The sequence below is a fragment of the Salvia hispanica genome, chromosome 4 (assembly GCF_029641045.1).
Source record: "Salvia hispanica isolate PSC_SH4W2 chromosome 4, Shi_PSC_v1, whole genome shotgun sequence".
NCBI classification, from domain to species: Eukaryota; Viridiplantae; Streptophyta; class Magnoliopsida; order Lamiales; family Lamiaceae; genus Salvia; species Salvia hispanica.
In genome coordinates, this window is record NC_142695.1 from 49225409 (window position 1) to 49252182 (window position 26774).

A 26774-nucleotide genomic window follows, 5' to 3' on the forward strand; every position below is an offset into this window, starting at 1 on the left:
AGCATACCTAAAGATTATGTGTATATAAAAAACTGCCCACCTTCTTTCACATAGAGTCATGTCATCAATACGATAATGAAAATTGAATCATATGATAATTTTTATAAAAGTTTAGATGATTATATATAAAATTGATATTTTACAAATGTTGTGATAGATTTGGAAATCTTATATAACTATTGGGATATTATTTAATCTTGTTAAAATTGTAATATCCCGTTAATGTATATATGGTGGCCACGGCCCACGAGCACGCAAACAAAAATATTTACAAAAGTACATAATACTACTATGAATTTAATGTTGTATTTAATTGAACATTACTAACAGTAAAATCACTTTGAAGCCCAGATGATATCTTCAGGCTGATGATTTAGGTTTTGAAATTTATTTATTTCACATTTGCACCCCTCCTTAGTCAAATAGAGATAATAATAATAGTCGAACATCGATGATTTAGGTGTAACGCATAAAAATAGAGTCTTGGCATTTAAATAGAGCGTTTAAAAAAAATAAAAATAAAAATATTAACGTATATAAACAGGTATATACGTTTAGATAAACCTCACTTTCAACAGGCGGCTAGGGTTTCATTCTTCTCCCCTCTTCGAGTGAGAAATTGTTTTGTCAGGGTTTTGCTATTTGCTGTTATTGAGCAAGAAATGGCGACTATAAACCCGTTTGATTTGCTGGACGATGATACAGAGGATCCCTCGCTGCTTGCTGCTCAGCTCAAGATCGAGCCGAAGAAAGCCGTAGTACCACCGGCCAAGCAGCCACCGCAGCCGAAGCTCCCATCGAAACCGCTCCCCCCGGCTCAGGCTGGTTAGCCTTAACTCTCTGTCTCGCCTCATTATATGAATACTGTTTTTCGATAAATTTTCTATTTTGGTTGGCTTATTGAAATCTGCTCATTTTTTTTTATCTAACAATGGGTATATTGAATATTTCTATTGTTTTTTAGATAAATTTGTTCTTATTCATCAATTGATCCAACGTTAGCACAAATAGTAATACGAGCAGTTTTTTTGTGGTAGTGTTCAAGTTAGTATTTTGGAATTTAGCATAAATTGTGAACCTGACGGTTCAAATGGAGTCTGTATGATTGATTTGGTGTATACCTTTCTGGATTCACGTGCTATAAATGTCGCACATGGAATATGTTGATGATTTATTTGCGCTGCTTTTATTTTGTCATGTGTTATTGCTCACGTTTCCATTCGTACATCCAATCAGTCAGAGAAGCAAAAGCTGAATCTGCACGAGGTGGCCGTGGTGGTGGTCGTGGATTTGGCCGTGGTCGTGGAGGACACAATAGAGAGGGTGCCAGCAATGGAAATTCATATGGCAATAGGGAGTTCTCTGCTCCTCAGGGTGCACCTGACAAGGATGGGAATTCTTATGAAAGGCGGGGTGGCTATGGAGCACCCCGTGGTTCTTTCCGTGGTGGACGGAGAGGTGGTTACACCAATGGAGAAGCTGGAGAAGAAGTGGAGCGCCCTCGAAGGACATTTGATCGCCGTAGTGGAACTGGTCGTGGGTATGTGTGGATTGCGTTCTGTGTTTTCAATTAGCATGGTGTATCTACAGCAGTCTGAGGTTGAATTTTATCATGTTTCCATATACTGATTTCTATTTTTATGCAGAAATGAGATGAAACGGGAAGGATCTGGTCGTGGAAACTGGGGAGCACCTGAAGATGAACTTGCACCGTAAGAATTTAATGTGTTTCTTGTCCATTGCAGCTCATTGAGGATGCCAGACATCTACGGGTTGGTAACTAATTGTCGTTTTTCTAGATCGACTGAGGAAGCTGTTGATGGAGATGAGAAAAACCTGAATGTGGAGAAGCCCCCTGTGGAGGAAAACACTGCAGTAGATGGAGAAAAGGAAGCTGCTAAAGATGAAAATGAAGAGAAAGAGGCTGAGGATAAGGTTTAAAAAAAATACGATTTGAACATATTTGTTCAATCTTACTGCTTTCTTTTAACCTAAGCAATGTCTCATGATGGATTTGAAGACAGTGAGCAATAACTCTGTAACTTTCCTATTTTGTATTGACATAGATAACTTGTGTCTTTCAGGAGATGACATTGGAAGAATATGAGAAGGTTCTGGAGGAGAAAAGGAAGGCTCTGGTTGCTCTTAAAACTGAAGCAAGGAAGGTTGATGGAAAAGAGTTTGCCTCAATGCAACAGCTCACAGACAAGAAAGCTAATGATGAAGTCTTCATTAAATTGGTGAACCACTTAACTTCATACTTGATGAATATGTGCATCTCAGTCCTTTGTTACTTCTTTTTGTTGCTTCAATATATTACTTATATTTATAGTTTCTTCCCTTTCTTTTTATAAACGTTTTTCCTCTTTGCAGGGTTCCGAGAATGAGAAAAAGAAAGATTTAGCAGAGAAAGAACAAAAAGCTAAAAAGGTATCATTTGTGCATACTACTATTTTTTTATTTCTTTCATATGCATATAGCTTGGGCCAAGGTATTCTTGCATCTATATTATGGGTGAGGATCATACATCTTGTATGATTTCAGTGTTCTTAATGTTGTTTATGCGGCAATTTCAAGTTTTGACCTTGATCACATAATTTTATTTTAGCCTTGAAGTTGTGTTTAACCATATGTTGAATTTGCACATGACCTATTTAAATAGATTATTAGTTAGTTTCTGGACCGATACGAATTTGTGCAGAATCTGATACATGTTCTTTTGACTTGTCTAGTCTGTCAGCATCAATGAATTCTTGAAGCCTGCTGAGGGAGAGAGGTACCACAACCCTGGTGGCCGTGGGAGGGGCCGAGGCCGTGGACCAAGAGGTGGAGGCTATGTTGGGTCCAATGACAGGAGTGGTTTCCAAGCACCAGCCATTGAAGATCCCGGGCAGTTCCCGACCTTGGGTGGCAAATGAGATGTTGCTTGTACTGCTTCCACCGCGTATTATGCAGCTCTAACCAGTGGGGCTGGAGAAATACAGGAAGAATGGAGTAGTCTGTAACAAAAAGTTCTACATATTTATGCGCAACATGTTTGTGTGTGATCTGATTCTACACAATTACAGTTATTCTCAACTGTTTTATTTCGTCTTTTTTTGTTTTTTTATAGCTTTTTTCTAGAGTTAGTAGCAAGAGAATGATTAGTATGCTCTTGACCTTGATGCTCAGTTTTGATTCGTAAAATTTGGGAAAAACACGTTTTACCATTTGACAATATGAATCATGTTTTCTTGCTTCTCATTATTATATGCTTTGTGTAGATTATGTTTTACAGATTGGGAATAGTTACTATCCGTTAATGGTTATAACGGTAGTAGCATTATCACTTTCTTGGAGAGATGCATAGGTCATTAATAAAATTATGGTAGTCGAAAAAATGTTAGCACTGATTTTTTTTTTCTAAGTGTTATATTTTCCTTGTCCCGCTTTAGCAGTCCCATTGACTTTCCTGCCCTTTTTTTGTAAAAATGATAAAAAAATAGTTAAAGTAGAGAAATGGTAAAGTAAGATAGATAATAATGTAGGTAAGACTTTCTCTATATTATTCTCTCACTTGGACATAAAAGTGTTGAGGTGATTTGACTGTGATTTATTAAGGATGTGGTGAATATCAGAACCTTCTAGATGCGGTATATATGATCATACAATTGTTTAGTTTTAGAACGATAGAACAAATACTAATGTAATCATATGTAAACGAGTTCAACATGATATTGAATTTGTTGAAGATATTTGTTCCATAGTTTGCTATTGTTCGTACAATAGGTTGCACATTGACACCAATAAGTGTCTCAGCAAAAAAATTAACGTGATGACAAAATAAGAGATATGATGACTGTATAAGAATAGTTATTGGAAAGAATCATGATCTTCTGCATCAAAGTCAACACTGAACATAACAAATGGACATATCGAAAGAAAAAAAAATGAGAGCAGCGATAAAAAGGAGTAAGCAAATTTGACAAAAATTGACCTTATGAGGTTGTTGGTGAAAAAACTCTTAAGAGTAAAAAAGTCATTCCAGCGATATTACATTAATGACATGTTCAGTATCCTATTTTTGTAAATGCCTAGATATAATTCTATGACCGATTTGCATTAGGTTGGTCCACTTGGGTGTAAGTTAACTATGCGTTCAGTGCAGTACACGTGTTTTGTTGTCCAGATTGACTTGTGGATAATTTGGCTAGTTGATCGACAAATTGTAATTCAAGTGTATTTACAACTTTTAGGATACTAAATTTGTTATTGAGTGATCACTTATGAACTGTATATAGTCGAGCCGAATATGGTATGGTATTTTTAAAAACTTTACATTGATATTCTGAAAATCCCACCACTTTGCTAGAACTATAGTCTGCATACATAATTAATTGCAAATACACTTGCTATGGAAATATAAGATTCCTTGTAGATTTCCTCTATATAGGATATCGAATTGTCGTAGATATTTTATTTATTATTTTAAACTAGTATTATTAATAATATTAATTTAAATGCAGTCTGCCGATTTGTTATTTTATAGTAGTACATATCAGAGGTGATAACTGTAATACTATTCAATAATAATATTCTCTCAAAATAGTGTTGAATAACAATATGTTGGAGCATTAAATTTATTTGCTATGAATTACTAATTGAAGTAATATTAATGAAATACAGATACTACAAATGTTATGAAATACTTTTATTTAATATTTGTATATTTTATTAAAGTTTTTACATTATTTATAAAGCTTTTTTTTTCTAATATAAAGTAAACAAAATATTATTGAATTTTATGAATCATGCATAAAATACGAATGATGTTTTATACTGTTCATATCTATTTCATGATTTGAATCTTACAATTGTATCTTATGACGTCTATAATTAAAAAATAAAATCATGATTCAGAATCTTATACATATGACGTACTTATATAATTTGAAAAATAAAATCCTAAGATTTTTTTTTTATCGATTTATACCTATAAATAAATACCATTAAAATAAGGAAATAATAAAACAAAAAAAGGAAGAACCGGCACCGCCCCGTTTATAGATAAACCTCACTCTTTCTAATTTCTATTCACTCTTTCTATACTCACTGTTGATTGCGGCTAGGGTTTGCCATTATCTATTATTCTCCCTCACCAAGATCTGTCGATTCCAATATGAATACGACCTTAAATTAAAGGTTTTGCTTATCAATAATCTATAAAAACAAGGTTTTGCTTGGTTTTGTTGCGAGATGGCGACAATAAACCCGTTTGATCTTCTGGGTGACGATACCGAGGACCCCTCACTCCTCGCGGCTCAGCAGAAGATCGAGCAGAAGAAAACCATAGCACCACCGCCCAAGCATGCAGTGCAGCCGAAACTCCCCTCCAAGCCGGTACCCCCGGCTCAGGCTGGTGAGTGCTTCTTTTCACCATTTCTCTATCTATTATTATATAGAATATGAAATGACTGTTTGTATTAAATTTGTTATTTTGTTTGTCTTCTCGAAAAGATATGCGTTTTGACCCCCTATGGCTCTATCGATTATAATTCTTAAGAATAAGGAATGTGAGAATTGAGATACTGCGTTATTCAATAGTTTTGTTGTGCTTGGATTATCGCAATAAAGTTTTGTTAGTGAGAAGTTTGTAGTATGTAAACCGTGATTTTTTAGGGCTGAAATGCTTCTAGCTAAACTTTTTGATCCACGGTAATTTTTAGTTTAGATTTTATTGCAACTTTGATTTGATAGTGCTAATTTTACAATTCATGGTCAGTTGAATGTAATACACCGACTTTTAGGTAGTTGTATTCTGTGTAGAATTTATCTTTTCTCATTCATTTTTAAGTATCTATGTGTGTTTCTTTTGGCCACTGTTAAAATCATTGTCACCTTCCTCCGACTTGTAATACAAATCAGTCCGAGAGGCAAAATACGATTCTGCCCGAGGAGGTGGACGAGGTCGAGGACGTGGATATGCTCGTGATGGTGGTGCACGTCCCAATAGAGACTTTGCCAACAATGAAAACTCATATGGCAATAAGGAAGTATTTGCTGCTCAGGGTGCACCTGACGAGGTTGATGGAAGATCATCTGAAAGGCGTGGCGGCGGCTATGGTGGACCCCGTGGTTCATTTTCTGGTGGCCGTCGAGGTGGTTACAGCAATGGAGATTCTGGGGAAGGAGACCGAGACCGCACTCGTAGGCCTCTCGAGCGCCGTAGTGGAACTGGCCGTGGGTATGTGAGAAGTGGATGTTTTTGTAGCTGTTTACGTCTGTTGTCTGTTTGTTTGTGTTGGTAATGTCACTTACCCTGTTCTTTAATGCAGAACTGAGATGAAACGAGAAGGGTCAGGTCGGGGAAACTGGGGAATGCATACTGATGAATTGGCACAGTAAGAATTTTAATTATTTTTAGTGACCGTTAGAGTTCATTGAAATTCTGGGATGCATATATGTTTCCATTTCGCCTACAATCTGCTGTTTGGTTAACTGAATTTTCTTTTCAGAGTGACTGAGGAAGTCGGTAATGAAGATGAGAAAAATCTGAATGTGGAGAAGCCCTTGGGAGAGGAAGATGCTGCTGAAAATGTAGAAAAGGAAGGTACTAAAGAGGAAAATGAAGAGAAGCCTGAGGATAAGGTGAAAAATTTGAAGCTTTTTGTGGAAGCTTTTGACTTGTGTTACTCGTCTTACTTGTGCCCGATGAAAGTATCTATTTTTATGGCAGACACTACCTTTTTGTTTTTTGATTTAGGAATCACAACCACACCCTTAACTTTGACTTTGATGTTGTAAAATAATTGTTTATAGGAGATGACACTGGAAGAGTATGAGAAGCTTCTCGAGGAGAAAAGGAAGGCTTTGCTTGGTCTTAAATCTGAGGAAAGGAAGGTCGATGCAAAAGAATTTGAATCAATGCAAGCACTCTCAAACAAGAAAGCTAATGATGATATCTTCATTAAATTGGTGAATTACTGTACTCCCTACTGAATGCTTATTTCTGTCTCTCCTTTTAACCTTTTTTTTTTGGCTATTGCTTCTAGAAGTTACCTTATTTTAAGAGTTGATTTTTCTGTTATTAATGAGATACTTCTCTGCAGGGCTCCGAGAAGGATAAAAAGAAAGAGTTGGCAGAGAAAGAAGAGAGAGCTAAAAAGGTATACTTCCATGGAAGCTGAATATATATCCCACGTTTTTATGATGTATATTGGCTGAACAAGTGCCAAAGAGCATCTTTTTCCTATTGTTTATTTGCCACTTAGTTGCTGTAGCCTGCAATTGTAGATATTTAATGTTTTCAGTTACTAATGGTGATGAACATATCCACATCTATTTTGTGAAGACTGGGATTAATGCTGTAAAAGTGAAGAAATTTTGTTGGATTGAAATCTGATGTCTGTTTTATTGGCTGTTCTAGGCTGTCAGCATCAATGAATTCTTGAAACCTGCTGAGGGGGAGAAGTACTACAGCCCTGGCGGTCGTGGACGAGGTCGTGGCCGTGGCGGCAGAGGAGGAGGCTTCGGTGGGCCAAGTGACAGGAACACTTTCCAAGCACCAGCCATCGAAGACCCTGGGCAGTTCCCTACCTTGGGTGGTAAATGAGATGCTCCTTGTGCTGCTTCCTGCCGCTCGCTATTAATTGTGACATTGATTCTCAGTTTTGCTTCGTGAATCTGGCAACACGTTTTGAATTGTTTGTTTTGACATTACATTCTGAAATCTCAAGTATGTTGCCTTTTATTACCCTTTTTACATCCCTTGTCAAATGTGTTGTGCGCTTAATCCATCGATTTGTAAATTACCTAAGGAACAGCCAAAATAATTGATTCACACTTTTATTTTTGTGTTTCATCTTGTTTTTACTATCTCTAAGTTAGAAAACCAACTTTTTCGAAACTGTTCATTTTTAAGACTGCATTAAAAATTGTTACATTGATGTTAATTTATTGTTCTGTCTAAAATTTTAAAATATTTGACATTTTTTTTTGGTAAAGAATATTTGACATTTATTAATAGCATATCTCCGAACAAAATACAGGGTAAGTTTTTTTTTTGTCAGGAAAGTAATCAAAAGTGTATTTCCTAACATTTCGGACCATATTTCAAAAAATTGTTAATATTAGTATAATAATAAAAACAATAATTATTGTAATTGATATTGTTAGTGTAATTATTTGCTACTACTATCTTTATTAATTAAAACTACAGTATATTATAGATTATATTTCATGTGGAAGTATCTTAGGACTAATGTAATGTAAATAGTTTCTCTATTCTTAGTTGAGTTATTTTTATTGCACAAAGATATTAAAATAATGTGTTAAGTGAATGAAGAATAAAGTAAGAGAGATAAGAGACATAAGAGAGAGCGTTAAGTTTTGCTACAAATTAAAATGACTCGATAATCTTGATACTTAAAAATAGAAAAACAACCAAACGTTGGAAGTAGTTTAATGATGTTACTCTACAATGTGGAGTGTTTTGAAACAAAGAAGTGGGCCCAAAATATTTAGCGAGGTAGGCTTTTGTGCGAACTGGCCCATCCAGTAAGTAGGCCCAGCCCAGAAAATTAAAATATCGCATTATTCAGTTGCTCAGAAAATGGCCGGAAAGGAGATGAAACAAGCTCTTACCGATGGCGGAAAAGAGGAAGAAATTGCCTCAGCTTCGACGACGACAGAAGGGGACCATCGCCGGCGCAAAAATTTGGTTAGTACTCATCTTTAAATGCTTAAATCCGATGAGCTGTATAGTTAGGAGTGCCGATAATATATGGTTTTCATTCAATTCTCATGTTAGTCTGTAATGTGCAAATGAAATAGTTGTAAATGCAAGAAGATTGGAAGTTTTTATCTGTGCTTAAATTTCGTAATTATATGCCATTCGGTGTATGAGGTTTTCGTTTCGGATCAATTATGTGATAATGTTTTTTTTTTTTTTTTTTTTTTATAAATATTTTCAATGCGAATAAATGAATTGTAACATGAGATTCAATGTACGGTGGTTTTGGTTGGTGTCAATATTCGTAGCCGCTGGTATCATACCAGGCTTCGAATTATGCTTTCGGTGGATGTAATTTGGTGCACATATTGTTAAACTCAACCTCAGCTCGACAATAAGAATGGAGCTCAGCTCGAGATTTAGTTTACCAAAGAAATTCAAGGTTCACGAGCTTAATCTAACTCTGACACACTTTGAAAATATATATCTAACCTTTAAATACATGTCATTTGTTGAACAATTATAATATTTCCTAAAACAATAACTTTCCTTCAACATTTAATTGAGCTTATTAGTATATATATGAGCCTACTCCAGCTAATGGGGTGAGTAGTTTCAAGCTTAAGTTTGACTCACTTATGCTAATGAGCTTCCAGATTGAAATACGAGTAGCTGGCGAATAACTAGACTTATTTACAACCTTGCTTTCCCTTAAAAAATTTACCGTTGGACAACGATAAATTTCATATTAGAGGCAGGTCACCTCCGAATTCAGTGCACACTCTCAAGTTTCCAAATGTGACTTATACATATATAGAGAGAAAAATATAGTGTTAAGTTTTGATTTTCTGCCACCATACTTGCAAAATGCAAAGGGTGATGATATGAGCCTTCAAATTGTTTGGAAATATTTTCACCCTTTAGGTACTAAAGCATGCAAGGTGAAAGATTGCGAGAAAGAACAACATTACAGTTACAGTTGCAGGTTGTGTAATTGTTAAAAACCGACGTGGAATTTGTCGTGTCATTGTGTTCCTTGTACGTATATTATGCATGCATATGAATCGAATAACTTTTAATTTCCTTACGCGTTCAATACATGGCGTGAAATATCGTGTCATGTTGACTGGCAGACGTCATATATGTAGGCGATAATATTTGATGGGCAAATAAATATGATTGTGCGCTGATGAAATATAAGAAAAATGGCTGAGGGGAAGGATTAATTTGTGTTTTGAAATCAAGCTCGCATTTATTCGGTACTCATTATAGAGGCTTGTCTTTGTCTGGTAGATTGTAGCACAATTGTATAATCTAAAATTTTGTTCATGTCCTTTTGGTAGATATTTATTCAATAAATATTAACTTATTTCTTTGACTTTTTTGTTTTTACTTTTTGCTTTATTCAACTCCTAAATAGTCCACAACTGAATCCTTGTGATTATGTAGAATAATATGAACAATAGTTTATGTGCACATATCATGATGTCATTCTAAGCATTCAATGAATTAGATGTACAGCATATGTTCCCCTAACCTAGTAAGAATGGTTATTTATCGCAGATTGTTTTTATATTGCCGAAGTTAAACAGATTATTGGGATCAATTTCATGGAGACAACTGACGAAATGTCCAGTTCTTAAACTCTAAAGGTTGATGGTTTGTTTTGCTATGATATCACACATTTTCTTTGTATGGACATATGTCTGGTATAGTTTTGTTTATGTCTCAAAAAAAAACTCACTGAGACTGTTCAAGCTTAGGAATGAGATTCATTGTGCAACAAAGTAGATTCTGGAAGGTTGAATAATAGATTAAATAAATATGCATTCTAAGATTGTCTTTTCTAATCTTTATTCATCGCGAAGGAGCAGAATGAAAAAAGGAAAGCAACTAAAAATAAATCTAACTACATGGGAATTCTTTAAACTTAGAATACTAATTAGCAACTATTGATTGCCCTGTAACGAAAGTTTCGTAACAGGGCAATAGGTGCAAGTATTTTGTATTATTTATTGTATCATTAAAAGGTTTCCTTTGTAAACATAGGTGGATGTTGAAAAATGATTACATATGATGCTGGATAATTTTAAAAAGGATATCAAAATGCGTGCATTATTAATTTATTATCTATATCTTTCTAGCATGACAGGAATATAAATATCTAGGCATATCACTGAATACTTGGCTTCTCTTTTTACTTTTATTCTAAGAACTTTTGCAAACCTCAGTGCCACCCATTGATATCTTGATGTACTTTCCAGTTTTTGAAATCAGAATCATCCTGAAGAATGACAGATCAAGCTGAAAGGAACATCTGAAAATCATACTAGCACTCATTTTGCTTCAGAAACACTGTCTGAATTTTGTTTCAATGTGTCTATGTATCTTCCTTCTAGGATGTCATTATCTGAAAGGAACTTCAGAAAATCTTCAAAGCTGCCTTCTTTGTAGGACGATGGATGTCCCTCATCCACTAGGTCTGGAGCAGGTGCTATTTTTTTGTTTATTGCCAGACTGTGAAGGCTAGCAATTGAAAGACGCTTTTTCTCTGAATTCAAAGTTGCTCGATGAACAATACTTTTATATCGGCCATTGCTTAGCACTTCCATTTGATCTCCCAACTGTACCACTAATGCTTCATTGATTACTGGAACAGGCTGCCATTTCTCATTGTTGCCCATCACTTCTAGACCCTCTTGATTTTGGAGGATGATTGTTAACAATCCATAATCCGAGTGCCGGGGGAGGCCCAGAGCTAATTTTGGTTCTGGGCAAGCAGGGTAGCAATTCACGGCTAAGACTTGGGAGCCTTGCTCCACATCATTCTGCAAGTAGTCTGATCGTAGACCCAAACTCTCAAATATTATCTGCATTAGCTTTGTATGCAAAAGAAGCACAGCCTTGGCATAGTTTCCCATTTTCTTCCTACAAAATCAATTCATACTCTTTGAGTTCCACCTTTTATGTTTTGACTTGGGATAGTGATGATAAGGCAAAATAAGAATGTCAGTATAGGAGTATATTTTATTGAACGTGGCATATTATGTTATACGACTAGTTATTAGTTGTGCAAGGACTGAATCGTGTTGCTTACTTGTAAGTTGGAGGCTCTGATGGCCACAAGTCGATCCAAGTTGAAATTGGGTTGGCGTAGTGTTTGATGAAGTCTCTCCAATATTGAACTTTATCCTTGACTTGATTTAAACTTGTCCCGTACCTTACAGGTTCATGAACATTAGTTGAGGCAAGCCGCATCTTTGTGTCATTTGGCATCTCAAAGAAATCTTCTGCAACATCTAGAGCCTCATCCGTTAATGAAACATGAATTCCATGATTGATCACCTGCAGGGGATAAAAGAATTTTTTAGCACATATTCTTAGAATAGAGTGGTTAAACTGTGCATGATGTGCTATAAGTCAAACTGCTTTTTAGTTGACTGCTCTTGCAATGAGAAGCCATTATAAGTACCACGGAAGATGGAATTCTTTAGTGAATTTGCCTAAACTGCTTCAGGATCACACTTTGTTTTACTTTCTTCACTAGCAATGCACTCTCATTATTGATGTTAAACCATGCAATGCACTCTCATTACTTATTAGGAATTTTACACTGTTAGTTATGGCCTAAAATCTGTTTTGTCGTTCAGGTGGCTTTTATGCAATTATATGTGATTATTAACATACCTGAAAACCTCCGAATTCCTTGCAAGCCACTTGCACTTGTTCAGTCACCTGTGATTGAAGAACTGGGTTCTCGAAAGAGGAGAGATCTATGACTGGCAAAGCACTGAAGGAGGAAGGTGGCGTCAGCTCAAGGGTAGGGCGATCCGCTGGAGGAAGAATGTAGCTCTCAGGAACAGTGCTTATACCCATTTGTGCAAGTGTCATTGTGCTTGTGAAATACTGATCATCTGTGGGGTGAGTATTATCTGCCATGGTAAGCCTATGTTCTTTTTTTAGTGTTCGAATAGGTAAGTTGATGAAACACAGGCAGCTTTTCCTATTTATACGGTGCAGAATTTTTACTAATACAAATATTCATCTTTAATTTGGACAGTTACATTGAATGTAGGAAGCATTTATGTGCTCATGCCAATGAGTAGATCACTTGCCGTTAGAATTGATATTTTGTTTCATTCAAAGGTGGAGAGAGAGAGAGAGAGACAAAAGGATGGCTGTCACCACTTCTTCCACTTGGATATTTTATTACGCGGGAAATAAGGTAAGACTTTACAGAGTCAAATACACCCCTGCTCTCGTTTAACTTGAACATGAGCACGCCTTAATAATAGTATATGTGGTTAGATACATACTCTCGTTAATAGAAGTCATTTAATTGTTCGAATTGTGAAAATTTGAGTAAACTTTTATAGTATGTTAGTTTTATAATGAAATGAGAGAAATTAGTGAATGGCATGCTAAGCTATTTATTATATACTATATAATATAAGTGAAATAAAACTTTTATTAACGGATTGGTCAAAATGACAAAATGAAACTTTTATAGGCAGAAGAAGGGGTATGTTTTTGGTTTTTTTTTTTTTACCGAATTTGAGTAATGTTTGGTTATATTTTGTGATTGTTGTATCTACTATATTTGCATAATATAGTGCTTGCTAGGATATTTGGCTAGATGTATTTTTTATAAATAAATTTGGGGTCGTTTTTTTTTGTAGTTCACGTGGAGTGATGGTCATTTCATTTCAAATAATGTGATAACGCTGATGTCGTAATTTACTTTGTTATTTCGGGAGATGCTCTGTTTTGGGGCCTTAGTAGTATCCTTGGAAATTGCTTTGCTCTTGGTTGAAAAAGGCAACTATAGTGACGTTAAATTTGATTCCTATTTTTGCGTTTTGGAAAATGAAATAAAAACCATGCATTTTGAATTGGATTTGGACCTGGTGGGCTGATAAGTTGCATTGAGCCTTGAGGTGAGTGGATAAAAGTTTTAGTCAGTGCTGCTGACGCCATGAACGAGAAACCAGATCTGGATTACTGGATATGGTTTTGGAATTTTTAGAATAAAAATAATGTGAATTTTTTAGAATAAAAGTAATGTGGCCTTTATAACATCCACAACCATGGCCTCAATTCCCCGCCACGTCACCGTATTTTCTGATTCAGGCTACAACTCCCACAATTCTGAGCCCTTTTCATGCCTCTCCCCGTGCCATAAACATTAAATTGCATTATTCAGTAATCAGTACTATTAATTACTAGTAGTATTTTAAATGTAAAATTGAAAACGATGAAAAAATATAACACAGAAAATTCATTCGGATATTAAAAATTACTCAATTCGTCCCATAAATTTTGTCACAGTTTGACTGGACAATAATTTTAAGAAATGTAATGAAAAGTGAGTTGAAAAAGTTGGTAGGATGGGGGGGGGGTCATACATTTAAAGTACTCTCTCCGTTCCATGTTAATAGAGTCATTTTTCTATTTTGGTAAGTTCCAAGTTAATTGAGTTATTTCTATTTTTGGCAAAAAGTTCATCTCCCTTTTACTTTATTCTCTCTTCATCTCTCTTACTTTCTTCTCTCTTACTTTTTTCACCATCCATTTAACACATTGTTCTTAAACTCACGCCCCTCCATCCATGTCTCCTGCACCCCAATTGCGGCGCGGCATCCGTAACCATGCCATGGCTGTGGATGTCCTTATAAACCTTTTTTTATAGTTTCTACTTGCCTGCCAATTTTGGACATGATATGAAAATTACATAAACATATTAATTTTGTCAGGTTATTAAATAGTGTTGTTATTGTGTTCATGTCATGTGCATGCCTATATGTCGTTAACGTGTAAGCACGATAACCATTCGAAACACATGATTTTCCAGCTTAGCAACACACCAACAAAAGGGAAAGGAGGAGAAAAATTACTATACCAATATTACGTTTGGTTGAGTGCATACAAATGAGATGATGCATAAACAGTTCGTTAGTGACTTTTTGAATGTTTGTAAATTGTATCTGCCAATTGAAGGGTTGTAACAGGAAATTGTTTGTGTCCAAACCGTTTGATCTTTTTATGATTCAGTGTGCGAATTTTCACAAAATAACAAAATAGTACTCCATCTCAAATTATACAACCTGAATGAGAAATGGGTTCATGACTCCCTAGATGCTAGTTATATGGATTTTAACGCTGACATATTGAAGAATGATGTGGAAACATAGTAGTAACAATTATCTACTAGTAAAATAAAACTTTGATACTTTAAATTTATATACTCATCATTTCTATAAAATTTTCTAATAGCTACTTCTACTGTTCCCTTTTAGGAGTCTTATTTCTTTTCGGTACAGATTTTATGAAATGTTAAAAAAAGCGAATGAACAAAAGTTAGTGGAATATAAGTCTCATTTGTATATATTAATTTTAAATGAATTGTGAGTAAATTGCGTCAGTGGAATATGAGATAATATTACTATTTATAGTAAAAATAAACTGAGATTTTTATTCGCGGTGGAGTAAAATGGGAAAATAGGCCAGACTACTAATAGTAGACGGATGGAGTATAATTTTATCGTGCGAAAGTTTAAAGTAAATGCTACATGTTATTTTTGTAAACCATAAACCATAAACCATTTTTTCGGTTATGTGTGAAAATACGTGTATATACGAAAAACGTAAGGTGTATGTTGAAATATAATTAAACCGTCTATTTCTACCGATTTCAGCCCAATTATTAAGCTTTTTTGGTTCCGCTAGGGAACTTATAAGTAGGATACAATAGCTTATAGGGTAACTTATATTCACAATTTGAAACAACAGCTTATAAGTCGCTGGAACTTATCAAAATCATTTCAAATAAAAAAATCAACGGACAAACACAGAAATACACATAAATATTGCTTCTCCTCTAGAAAAACAACAGAAAACAAAATTCATGAAGATTATATTTTTCAACAACCTTGAGACAGTCAACCAATTCGTAGTGGATGAAGTACACAAACATAGAAATTAAACAAAATGAATTTTGTATGTTGCATGCATACCTTGCTCATTTATCCCCAAAAGTAAATACATATTTTCTCATATAGTATGATCAAACATTCATGTGATTCGAATTCACTCACCTAATATGCACTTAAATATAGTCGGATTGAGAAAATTATTTTGGGGGCAAAAGGATAAAATAAACAAATTATACTATGTGAAACTTGAGTTCGACGCTCGACTATTATACCTTTTTATTGATGTCAAAATAAATAGAAAAACTGTACATAAATTTAAATATTAAATAAGATATTAATTTAGGGTTACTCTTTTTTATAAAATTTATATATATGGTACTCATCCATGCATATATAGCTTTCTTTAAAAAAATATAAAAATAAATTAAGAGACTAAGTGCGAAATATTAGAGTAATATGATTATCATGTACGGCTTAATAAGAATACATTGTTCCTCAATTATTCTATTTCACTTCTCTCTGTCTATATATAGCACATTTGAGCTCTGAAAACAGTAATATTCATCACATTATAATACTGCTAGTACTTAAACATACTAAAGAAAGATATATATAGTAATAAAATGAAAATGGGTAGAGCCATTGCCCTCCTCTTTGTGGTTGTGATATCTCTAGCGGCAGCGCAGCGGCCGACACCGGACCAGCCGGTGTCGCACTTCGTCGGCGACGCTCACGGCTGGGATACCGGTATCAACTACGTCAAGTGGTCAAAGGACCAACTCTTTTATGTTGGTGACTTCCTTGGTATCATCCATAATCTCTACTTCAATATTCTATAAAAGTGAAAAAAAAAATCATTTAGTATGTGCACATAAATTAATTTGTTTTCATATATAGACGCTATCTCACAACAAATTATTATTAATATAATATGTCAGATCATATTATTATTCATATATCAATTATTACTACTTCTTTATATCTCAACCATATCTATTCAAATTGAGCGATAATATACATGTTTTTAATACGTATTCCTGTATTTTCTTGATATTATAGATAAATTAACGCGTTTAATCACTTAAAATTATGGCTGCTGTGAATCTTGTTTTTTGCAAATTCTTTTCTTTTAATCATCAATCAATATCCAATAGTGTTATTTTAATTAGTTGGAGTAATTTATTGGGATAATGGTAATTGAAATTATGAGGTTTGGTCAAATTCTAGTATGCCTCATATTGATCTTTGAAAATGGAATATTTAACTTACGAAGTTTCAATTTTCTCAATCATCATATTCATGCACAAAATGTTAATAGTGATGTTCAAAACAAAGTGTACGTTCTATTAAACTATATATGTTTTTTTTTTATATTAATTTATTTTCTTATTTATTAAACTATTATTGTTTTTAACATCAAAAAAAAAAAAACGTTGAATTATGCATGGATGAGAGACAATTGAAAAATAATAAAATTTTACGATAAGTAATATTTCAATTTCAAAAAGCATGGGACAACGTACCAAAATTTAGATCAAACTTAATGAATTTTTTTTTAATTCCTGATCAAACTTCATTATTTAATATCGATCCAGGCATTTAAGTTCCTAATGAAGATGTTTTTCTATTTAAATGGTTTGTCTCTCATATTTATTTATTTAACAATGTAAAATGTTATATTTCCAAAATCTCTATTTTTAGAAACTGTGGTAGTAGATTTTAAATGAGAAAACGAGTTGGTTTTGGTGTTCAGTGTTCAAATACTGGGCCATTACCCATGCCGTGGACGAAGTAAGGGCAGATGACTACAAAAACTGCCTCACTGACAACATCATCAGCTCCGACCAAACCAGCCCCACCAACTTCTCCCTCGTCATCCCCGGCATCCGCTACTTCATCTGCCCCAAGTCCGACCACTGCAGCCAGGGGATGAAACTAGCCATCAACGTCGTCGATCCCAACACCACCAAAGGCAGTGCCCCCGCTAGAGTTGGCGGCGGGAAGACCTTCATGCTTGCTTTGTCTATTGTTGTTGGAGCCATGTTGGGAGTCAGGATCTAAGGCCTAAGGCACTTCACTTTAACTTGTTGTTGAGGTTATATTTAGTAGTACTATATTTATGCTTGCATGAATGATAGTAGTATGTGCTAAGATTGTGTGACAATCTTTGTTCCTTTTTTTATTTAATACTACTAGTAGTATTATTTGCTTCTAAAAAGAGACCAAGTTTTTTATAATTTCCCTTTGAACTTGATGTTAGTTTGAACTTTTTAAGTGGGAGTAGTAAACACATATTTCAAAATTGATTAGAAAGGGTCAAATGTGTTGCCCTCTTCTAGTTGTGCAGAATTTGTGGACCACCCAGTCACACACATATTTAGATATTGATTTTAGTCATTTTACATTTAAGTTTAACTATTACTCCAACTTCAAAAGTAATTCAATTATAAAATCCTCAAACTTTTGCTGTCTCATTATTATTTGATGTGGGGTTTAAGTTGTTTCTGATTTGGCATACAATTACTAAAAGTTGGACCTGAAAATTAAGATGTTTCCTCAAGGGTGAACCAGACCTGTATCATCAATCAATTTATGCATACAATTTATTTTTGCCTGCATGTCTCGATCCCTATCTCTATTTCAATAATATATGATCCTTCCGAAACTGAAAACCATGACCATTCAACTATATATATATATTCTCGAACCCCCTAAAAATATCCTGAAACGCAAAACCAAAAATAAAAATGAAAATGAAGAAGGGTAATTAATTATGGGCTTCCATTAATATCCAATTTTTCTTAAATAAATTGTCCAAAAACGATATACGCCATGCATCTTCTTACCTGTAAAGCGATAAATTGAATGGTCTTAAATTAAGGCAATTATGAGTTCGAAATCAAGTTATCGACCATTTAGGTATTATGAACTTATTATAAGCACATTGTTCGTCGTTCATCTAATAATTCGGTTACAATGTTTCTTTTTAATACCGTTGAAACCCCAATTGAATGAATCTATACCTATATAATATATCCATAGCGTATTTGCACTTCAAAACACGTAAAACAAAACAAACAGTGGCCAAAACGTTTAATTAGGTCGAACGTTTTGTCCACGTCTTACAAACCGACTGTCACATTATCACATAATTCGTCGTAAAAGAGAATGATGAGATGATTGTGAAAAACTCAAAGGTCATGTTTGGTTGTCAGACATCTGTCTGGGAAAGTAATCTGATTCCTTAAATTTTAAATTCCTGCGTTTGTTTCAGTTTTTAATCAAACTGGGAAAGTAATCAGAATCCGAGAACAAGAAAAGTTAGTACAACTTTCCAGGATTCTGAATCCTAACTTTTCTTATGTATTCTTTTTCCCAGTTTTAGGATTCCTACATATTTAAGCAATATAGTATAGTTTTATTAATAATAATAATAATGATAATAATAATAATAAAGTAATAATAGTAATAATAATAATAATAATAATAATAATAATTACAATGTTTTTAAAATAATTTAAAATTATAAATCATACTTAATTTCACTATAATAAAAAAAACTGTGATTAAAATTATCATAATTATAACTTATTTTGTAATAATTCATAATAATAATAATATTTTATTAAATAATTAAAATATAATTAAATAATATAAATCTTATAATAAATAATAACTATTTTATTTTATAAATTAACAATTAATCAATAAAGTCATAGTGCAATTTTAATTTATAAAATTTATTCAATTATAATATTCGTAAATATTATAATTATACTATAATAATTATTATATTTATTGTTATAATAAATGAGTACTGTAATACTCCATGTAACTATAATCATAATTATATTATTATAGATTATGATGGATAATCCATATTTAAACTATCCATCGTAATAATAAATATAATAATATAATAATTATTATTATTTGTAATTAATAATTTAATAAAAAAATTACAATATTATTCTTTGCATAAATAAAATAATAATAAGTATGTTTTTAGTTTGGTGTTTAAATTAAATATAAATTTAAAATCTTGATATTTTCTAAACACGGGAAAGTAAAGTTACTAGGAATCATATTCCCGAGATTCATTTTCCCAGGAATCATTTTCCTCGCCAACTTTATTTCCCGACAGCCAAACATATGGCCAAAGTTCATAGTTTTTTTTTTCAGACTTTTGAAAAAGATGGAACACGCTAGAATTCAAAATCCATTTTTATTATAGATTATAAAAAAAAATCACTAAAAGTACTAACCACTAATAATTTAATTTCGTCATATTTTGGGGTCCAACAATCTATGAGAAGCTATTCATTATTAGATCAATCAAAATATAATACACTTATATATTATTTCCTCCGTCCACGAAAATTTGTCTCATTTTTTCATTTTCGTCTGTCCCCCAAAATTTGTCCCCTTTTACTTTTACCATTTTTGGTAGTGGACCACATATTCCACTAATTCATTCCTACTCACATTTTATTATAAAACTAATACTCTCTCTGTCCCAATAAATATGAAACGTTTGCTTTTCGACACATGATTTTATGTAGTATTGTTTTATGAGTTAAAGAAGAGAGAGTAAAGTAAGAGAGAGAGAGAGAAAAGTAGAGATAAAGTTATTTCTATTTTAATAAATGTTTCATTTTTAATGGGACAACCCAAAAATGAAAACGTTTCATTTCTAGTGGGACAGAGGGAGTATATAAAAGTAGGACCCACAATCCACTAACTTTTTCAACTCATTTTCCATTACATTTCTTAAAACCTGTGATCAAATCGGGACGAAATTTCATGGACAGAGGGAGTATATACTATATATAAGCAGTATAAGGGACACAACCTATTTTATGATTAATTTTTATTTTATCAGGTCTCTATATGTAATCAATCCATCCAAACATAGACAAATCACCCTAGATGTAGAAGATAAAAGGGCACACAACATATGTAATGATGTACTTACTACTTATTGCTCGAATCACATGTACATAAATCAAACCATGCGTGTTATGACATGGAGCACTATCAAATTTGAGTAGACTTGGATGATAATACATTCCACACAAGTACTAGTCTACATTTTTGCGAGTGCATGTGTGTGTAGGGTCTAATTTTTTACTACTACTAATAATTTAGGTGTAACACATCATGACAAGTCCCTCAACATACCATGTGGCGGATTGACTATTTTAACTACACTTTCAAGTATTATCCAATAAATTAAATTAATCCATTACAAATTGAAATATATATGGAATATATATGAAATCTTTCATATATGTATGTCATGCATATGGGAATAATATATACTAGCATATATTGCTCAACTAGAGAGCATATGATATCATAAGCATATAAGTATTGCTCAACTACATAGCATAATGATATCATATGTGAATTACAAGACTCTATGTCTCTATCTATATGGTAGTAAAATGACTAAAATCAAGTTAATCTCATTAGCATGATAATATAATGACAATATATTTTTTCTCCTTTTTTCCAACTATTTTATACTCCATGTGACCAGGTATTCCTATTTAATTGCGATGTACTAGTACTATATTAAGTTATACTAGCATGAAACAGAAATGACTATCTGAGCAGTCTGCAGGCCCACTATCATTATTCTTTAATTATGAAATATGCATTAGGGAAAATGAAATTATTGAATCACGCCAAGTTAAGGTATTCAAAATTTCAAACAAATATGTTTGTGTGTTCAAAATTTTAGTCACATCGCAATGTATAGTTTCCATATTATGGTGCTGTAGGCAAAATATAAATATAGAATGAAGCAAAGTTAAAATACGAAAATCAATTTTTAGCGAGAGGTCGGAGATCAAATTTTATTTGTGCAATAGCAATACAATACATAGTTTTTACTTTAAATATACAATGGTCTCTAGGGATATGAATCGAATCAACCAAATATCGTCACATGTATTTTAAATATTCATCACCAATTATTTACTAATCCTATTATTTGGTTCCAAAAATAAAAAATTAGTAGCATTACTTTTTAAATATACCGAAGCCACAGTGACAGATGATTAAATTAATATAATGATATCTCTCAAACATACAGAGGCACAGCCCACCAAACTTAACAGAACTACACCAGCCAAAATCTCTAAAAAATAGTACACATATACTTCTAGAGAGAGAGAGAGAGAGATCTGCGCGCGAGTATATTTGAAGGACTGCAGAAGCTGATACAATCACAATCACAATCACAATCACTACAATATCAACACTACTCATAATATTTAATGCCAATAAACTGCAGAGGTTTTTTTGGTTTAAAATTGTTTTTTGTCCTTTGATTGGTGTATTGTAGATCTTCATCCTAACCAACCCACCTCTCTTTTACTTGATAGCTAACTGCATCGGCTAATCCGACTAGCTCTGTTCCACATTCAGTGTCAGTTTATCCAGATTTGAAAGTCTTATTGGTGGTCGAGTTGAAGCTGGTTTTGAGTATATTTTCCCGAGAATTTCAGCGGAGAAATGGATGACAGAGGAGGAGAAGGAGGATCGTTTGTGGCGGTGCGCCGAGGACTCCATCAAGGAACTGCCTGTCATTCTACTGGTACATTCCTCTTATCCTTTTCGCTCTTTCAATAATCTTTTTTTAATTTATTCCCTCTCTCTCTCTCTCTCTCTCACACACACACACACGCCTGTTTAGGTGGAGTATTTTACATAATCATGCGCAAAGCGTGAGGTTAATGCTTTTGGAAAATCTGGTATAGTTAATTCACAAAAAGCTACGATAGTTTTTTCTTTAAAATTTTACTGATTAGCAAAGCAATCTAGGAACTTCGTGCTTTCTCACGTTTATTTCTGTTTTGTTTTACAAAGCTTTTTTCATTCCGTGTGTTAAGAAACTGTATACAATGAATTTGCTGCTGGTTCTGTTTTCGTAGCTGATTTTGTATATTGAACTAAAGCTCTTTGGTTGTTGTGATTGCTTCAATAAGTTTGCTTGCTTTTTGTTTTTTTTACCACCCACTATCCTTCCACAGTAAAATAAGATACATGCATTATATATGGAGCTGCGTGTTATAAATAGGGTGGGCTTGAGTTTTGAATATTGATTACCAGGTAGAATCATCTATTTGTGCAGTGAGCAGTGTTATGTTTAGTGATATTAGATTTAGGACGCGGATGAGGATCTTACACTCGAGTCGGAATTATTTTAACTTATCTAAAAATCTATAAAACATTGGATCATCAAAGACATGGAGTACTTGAAAAATTGGTTGAAAGCTACCATTCTAGCATGTTCTTTACTTAGCATATCACATAAAATGGAATACATGAATATAGAAAATGTGTACATTTTCTCCTATTATTTTCTTTTATTACAGTTGAGGTTGTTGCAGGATCTTCTGCGTGGCTAGGCAGAGGCCTTTCGTGTGTTTGTGCTCAAAGAAGAGATTTTGAGGATCATCCATCATTTGAGTTGACGCCCGCACAGGTAATATATGGCTTGTTTGGAGTATTCAGTTCATTTTGTTATTCCTTTTAGGTGGGTGATGCTTTTACTCCCCATTAAAGCAATGTTTGCAAATCATTCAGCATATATTTCAACTTGTTTGATATCTACATTTCTCCGATAATGTCATGATGAGTCCACTTTGAATCATCGTATATCTAAATAAATCTGGTGTACTACAAAGAATGTGGCTAGCAATACATGTGCGTTTCTTGTTAGTTGTTACACTCTGGAATGCCTATTTTTCTTGGGTGGTCCTGCATATATTGCTATTGCTGGGACACCTAAAACATGTGGATTTTATATCAAGGTTACATGTTCATAGTGGTATTTTATAATGCTTTTCACTATCAAGTTCAACCCATGATTCGAACCTGCAACATGTGGATTTTATATCACGGCTACATGTACATAGTGGTATTTTATAGTAATGCTTTTCACTATCAAGTTCAATCCATGATTAGGACCTGTTTCAGTAGATCCTGATGTACTGTAACTGTATGTATCAGGAAGAATGTTTACACAGACTACAGAACCGGATAAATATTGGTTATGATAGTTCTAACCCTGAGCACCAGGTGTAGTTCATCATACTTCTAAGATGTTTATTCAAGTAACATCTGCAGGCCTTATTTAAAGCAGAAACAACCTTTTTAAGTAACTTCAGCATGTATATGTGCCTTTTTCTTTAATAGGAAGCTCTAAAGGCATTGTGGCATGCTGCCTTTCCCGAAGAGCAACTACACGGGTTAATGTCAGAACAGTGGAAGGAGATGGGTTGGCAGGGGAAAGATCCATCGACAGATTTTAGGTATTCCATCATTTTCATGGACCTTTGGGATTGCTTGAACCAAATTGGTCGTATAATGGCTTATAGCATATTATTTCAGGGGCGGTGGTTTCATATCGTTGGAAAATTTGTTATACTTTGCAAGGCACTTTCCTGTATGTTTTCTATTTCCATTGTCTATCTTGTTTTACCTGTCTGTGCATGCGTGCAAGGCATATTTATCACTTGTACTTTAGTGCATGATCTTCGGACTTTGTATGATACAGTATAATTTTTTTCTGGCAAAAGCTCACAATATTATTCACAGAAATCTTTTCAGGATCTTCTTCAGAAGAAAGAGGGTGATAGGGCAATGTGGGAATATCCCTTTGCCGTAGCTGGTGTCAATATCACATTCATGCTTATTCAGATGCTTGACTTTGAAGCAGGTAATTTGTTGGATGATTTGAGGCCAAATGGAAATCACTGAACCATAGAGTTCTTGTTCGACCAATTCTTCTGAAAATACTTGCCCCAAGTGATCTATATCCTCCAAATTCTTCCAGCCAATAATTCTTTCTTCTGATATTAAGATGCACCTCTCTGTATTCACCTGAAACTATTCTCAACCAGTCTGAACCTATGTTAGTCTCCGGAATTAAATGACAACACTTAACCTTAATTTGAGTATTTCTTTTTATTCCTTGTCAGCTTACAGTACTAGTTTGATGTAGTTCCCAGAGCCGCCTGAGCTATAATTTTTTATAAAGCACCCACTAAATTCTTGAATTTGTGCTCTTTACAGAAATTGTTAAACATTTGAGATGAGTTATCCTATTTGCTGGTCCTGTAATCTGTTTGTCATATTTGCAGTAAAGCCCAGAACACTTGTGGGAGCAACCTTTTTGAAGTTGCTTACAGGTAAATATTTCCATCCTAGCTCATATCTAATGCAAACACTGGCTAGCCAGGAAATGCCTTACTGATTAGATACGCATACTCCTTTTCAACTTGTTTGACGCTCCACATGTAGTTTCACTTTTTAATGATTTCATCTCATTCTGGCAGATAATGAATCAGCTTTCGACCTTCTGTATTGCATCGCGTTCAAGCTAATGGACCATAAATGGCTCGACATGCATGCTTCGTACATGGATTTCAACGTAAGTTTGTTTACTAATTTGTAAGAAACAACTTCTTCCCATAGGGTTCAGATAGGGAGGGGACTTCTATTGGTCATGCATAGTTTGAAAAATATAACCACGGGGTACTGATTATGTCTTCACTAAACTACTTGCACAGATACAATCTGAATCTTCTTCATTTAAACAAAGACTTGCATGTGTGTGTGTTTAAATATGTAACAATCCCTTTTTCATGATACTCTCAGACTGTGATGAAAGCTACTCGCCATCAGTTGGAGATGGAGCTTCTCCAAGAAGACATTGTACGCCTCGAGGACCTGCCCTCTTATAACCTTCTTAGTCGGTAACCTAGTATCCAACTTCCGTATTTTCTGAAGGTATGAGCCAGTATGTCCAATGCCAGGAATGCTATTTTGTTGGATAAAATCCCAATTTTGGTGCTTCCAACTAAATAGATTTGCTGATCAAATTGGAGCAGTGGCTTTTCGTATTGAGGGAAGGGGGGTAAAGGACTGTTAGCTAGAAAGTGATGCTAAAGCATGCTTATTAGTTATTAATGTTCTTCATATGTGCATCTATCTTTAGTGATAGAGATATATGAACCAAGTTTAGTGAAAGATGAATCCTTCAAAGTCAAATGATTTTGTACACCATCGTGCTCTATGGAAACTGCAGCTTTAGTTATTGAAACTGAATCTCTTTTGCATTATCTGTTCTGAGTCAAATCAAAGTTTGGTAGATCAAATATAGAATACAGAGACAAATGTAATGAGTTTCTTAGCATTCATCTGCGCAACTAAAATATCTAATCTATCTAATCTACTAGGACATGTCAATTACAATTAGACCATTTTTTGGTACGATGGAAATGAGATGAGGGTGGAATAGAATGAAGATATAACTAGAAAGAATATAGGAATGAAATGACAATTTATTAATGGTTCAAGACTATTTATGTAGTTTTATTTTATAATTTTATTAATGGTTTTCTTTTAAATTTCGTGGTACATATATGTCTTTGGATTCTACAAAGACATGATAAGGACAAATCTGTACACGAGACGATATGAAAATCATCGACACAACATGATAGCAGCACATTTTAAATTGTCTTGATAAAATTAATTATGTATGGAAATAATGAATATACAAATCATTTAAGCAATGGCACCAGTGGTCTAGTGGTAGAATAGTACCCTGCCACGGTACAGACCCGGGTTCGATTCCTGGATGGTGCATTTGCTGTGATGATTGACTTTAATGTGTGGTATTGGGTTACCCACTCCCTCTGATATTGTCTGAAGATATCCATGTCCTATCTGAGCATAAATTTTTTCTTGTAATGGTTTTATAATTCTAACCTGGGCTACTCAAGACTTTCAATTCCTTGATAACAGTTATCCAATGCTGCTATGCATGAATGCAGATTTTTAATGATTTCTAGTTTTTGACAGAATCACATGTTGTAGTTTTTGACAGAATCACGTGTTGTGCCTACTTCTTGTGTCTTCAACTGTCTTCATTCATCTTTTGTTCTGTCTTTGATCATCTTGTGTTGTGCTTAACACTACTAACATGCGTCACGACAAGATGTTGATGCATTGTCGACTCTGAGCCTAGTCATGAAATACATCATCTTCGTATGTGTGTTGCTCTTGTGTTTATGGTTCTCGTGTTTGTTCGTTGATTGGTGTGGGCATGAGCG

The 26774-nt window shown here is 34.0% G+C and overlaps 3 protein-coding genes and 1 long non-coding RNA gene across 14 annotated transcripts; all 4 read left to right on the top strand.

Moving 5' to 3' along the window:
- Positions 1-563: 563 nt before the first annotated feature.
- Positions 564-7840, top strand: LOC125195306 (RGG repeats nuclear RNA binding protein A-like). Of its 3 annotated transcripts, none has more exons than XM_089057416.1 (7): positions 564-825; positions 1237-1540; positions 1647-1712; positions 6495-6627; positions 6799-6954; positions 7089-7145; positions 7406-7840. In XM_089057416.1, the coding sequence occupies exons 1-7, from the start codon at positions 663-665 to the stop codon at positions 7589-7591; spliced, it is 1065 nt and encodes a 354-aa protein (XP_088913542.1). In that variant the 5' UTR covers positions 564-662; the 3' UTR covers positions 7592-7840. The 3 variants fall into 3 exon arrangements, with proteins under 3 accessions (XP_088913542.1, XP_088913541.1, XP_088913540.1); XM_089057415.1 differs by lacking the exons at positions 6495-6627; positions 6799-6954; positions 7089-7145; positions 7406-7840 and adding exons at positions 1800-1935; positions 2085-2240; positions 2374-2430; positions 2733-3243; XM_089057414.1 differs by lacking the exons at positions 564-825; positions 1237-1540; positions 1647-1712 and adding exons at positions 5070-5398; positions 5905-6223; positions 6315-6380.
- Positions 7841-8572: 732 nt separating this feature from the next.
- LOC125192389 (uncharacterized) lies at positions 8573-14737 on the top strand. Of its 7 annotated transcripts, none has more exons than XR_016129076.1 (5): positions 8573-8698; positions 10274-10362; positions 10975-11190; positions 11370-12631; positions 12771-13058. It is a non-coding gene; the product is annotated as an uncharacterized LOC125192389 (long non-coding RNA). The 7 variants fall into 7 exon arrangements; XR_007171382.2 differs by having other exon boundaries at positions 8574-8698; positions 10975-11201; XR_016129073.1 differs by adding an exon at positions 13390-14737 and having other exon boundaries at positions 8575-8698; positions 10975-12631; positions 12771-12935.
- A 1320-nt stretch (positions 14738-16057) lies between these two features.
- Positions 16058-18010, top strand: LOC125192224 (blue copper protein-like). The gene is made up of 2 exons (XM_048089739.2): positions 16058-16446; positions 17396-18010. Exons 1-2 carry the CDS (start codon positions 16266-16268, stop codon positions 17701-17703), a joined length of 489 nt encoding a protein of 162 aa, XP_047945696.1. The 5' UTR covers positions 16058-16265; the 3' UTR covers positions 17704-18010.
- Positions 18011-21741: 3731 nt separating this feature from the next.
- LOC125196603 (uncharacterized) lies at positions 21742-25778 on the top strand. Of its 3 annotated transcripts, none has more exons than XM_048095189.2 (10): positions 21742-21945; positions 22035-22246; positions 23043-23137; positions 23665-23733; positions 23851-23966; positions 24046-24100; positions 24265-24373; positions 24798-24845; positions 24993-25087; positions 25315-25778. In XM_048095189.2, the coding sequence occupies exons 2-10, from the start codon at positions 22165-22167 to the stop codon at positions 25414-25416; spliced, it is 771 nt and encodes a 256-aa protein (XP_047951146.1). In that variant the 5' UTR covers positions 21742-21945; positions 22035-22164; the 3' UTR covers positions 25417-25778. The 3 variants fall into 3 exon arrangements, with proteins under 3 accessions (XP_047951146.1, XP_047951147.1, XP_047951145.1); XM_048095188.2 differs by having other exon boundaries at positions 21743-21945; positions 24253-24373; XM_048095190.2 differs by lacking the exon at positions 23665-23733 and having other exon boundaries at positions 24253-24373.
- Positions 25779-26774: the final 996 nt, after the last annotated feature.

Bases quoted from the DNA above. Each gene is read 5' to 3' on its own strand.
- LOC125192224 (XM_048089739.2), top strand. From the start codon at position 16,266: ATGAAAATGGGTAGAGCCATTGCCCTCCTCTTTGTGGTTGTGATATCT. The intron at 16,447-17,395 runs GTATCATCCATA...TTTGGTGTTCAG, and splicing joins TTATGTTGGTGACTTCCTTG to TGTTCAAATACTGGGCCATT.
- LOC125196603 (XM_048095188.2), top strand. From the start codon at position 22,165: ATGGATGACAGAGGAGGAGAAGGAGGATCGTTTGTGGCGGTGCGCCGA. The intron at 23,138-23,664 runs GTAATATATGGC...TGTATGTATCAG, and splicing joins TTGAGTTGACGCCCGCACAG to GAAGAATGTTTACACAGACT. The intron at 23,734-23,850 runs GTGTAGTTCATC...TTTCTTTAATAG, and splicing joins GTTCTAACCCTGAGCACCAG to GAAGCTCTAAAGGCATTGTG.
- LOC125195306 (XM_089057414.1), top strand. From the start codon at position 5,236: ATGGCGACAATAAACCCGTTTGATCTTCTGGGTGACGATACCGAGGAC. The intron at 5,399-5,904 runs GTGAGTGCTTCT...AATACAAATCAG, and splicing joins GGTACCCCCGGCTCAGGCTG to TCCGAGAGGCAAAATACGAT. The intron at 6,224-6,314 runs GTATGTGAGAAG...TCTTTAATGCAG, and splicing joins CGTAGTGGAACTGGCCGTGG to AACTGAGATGAAACGAGAAG.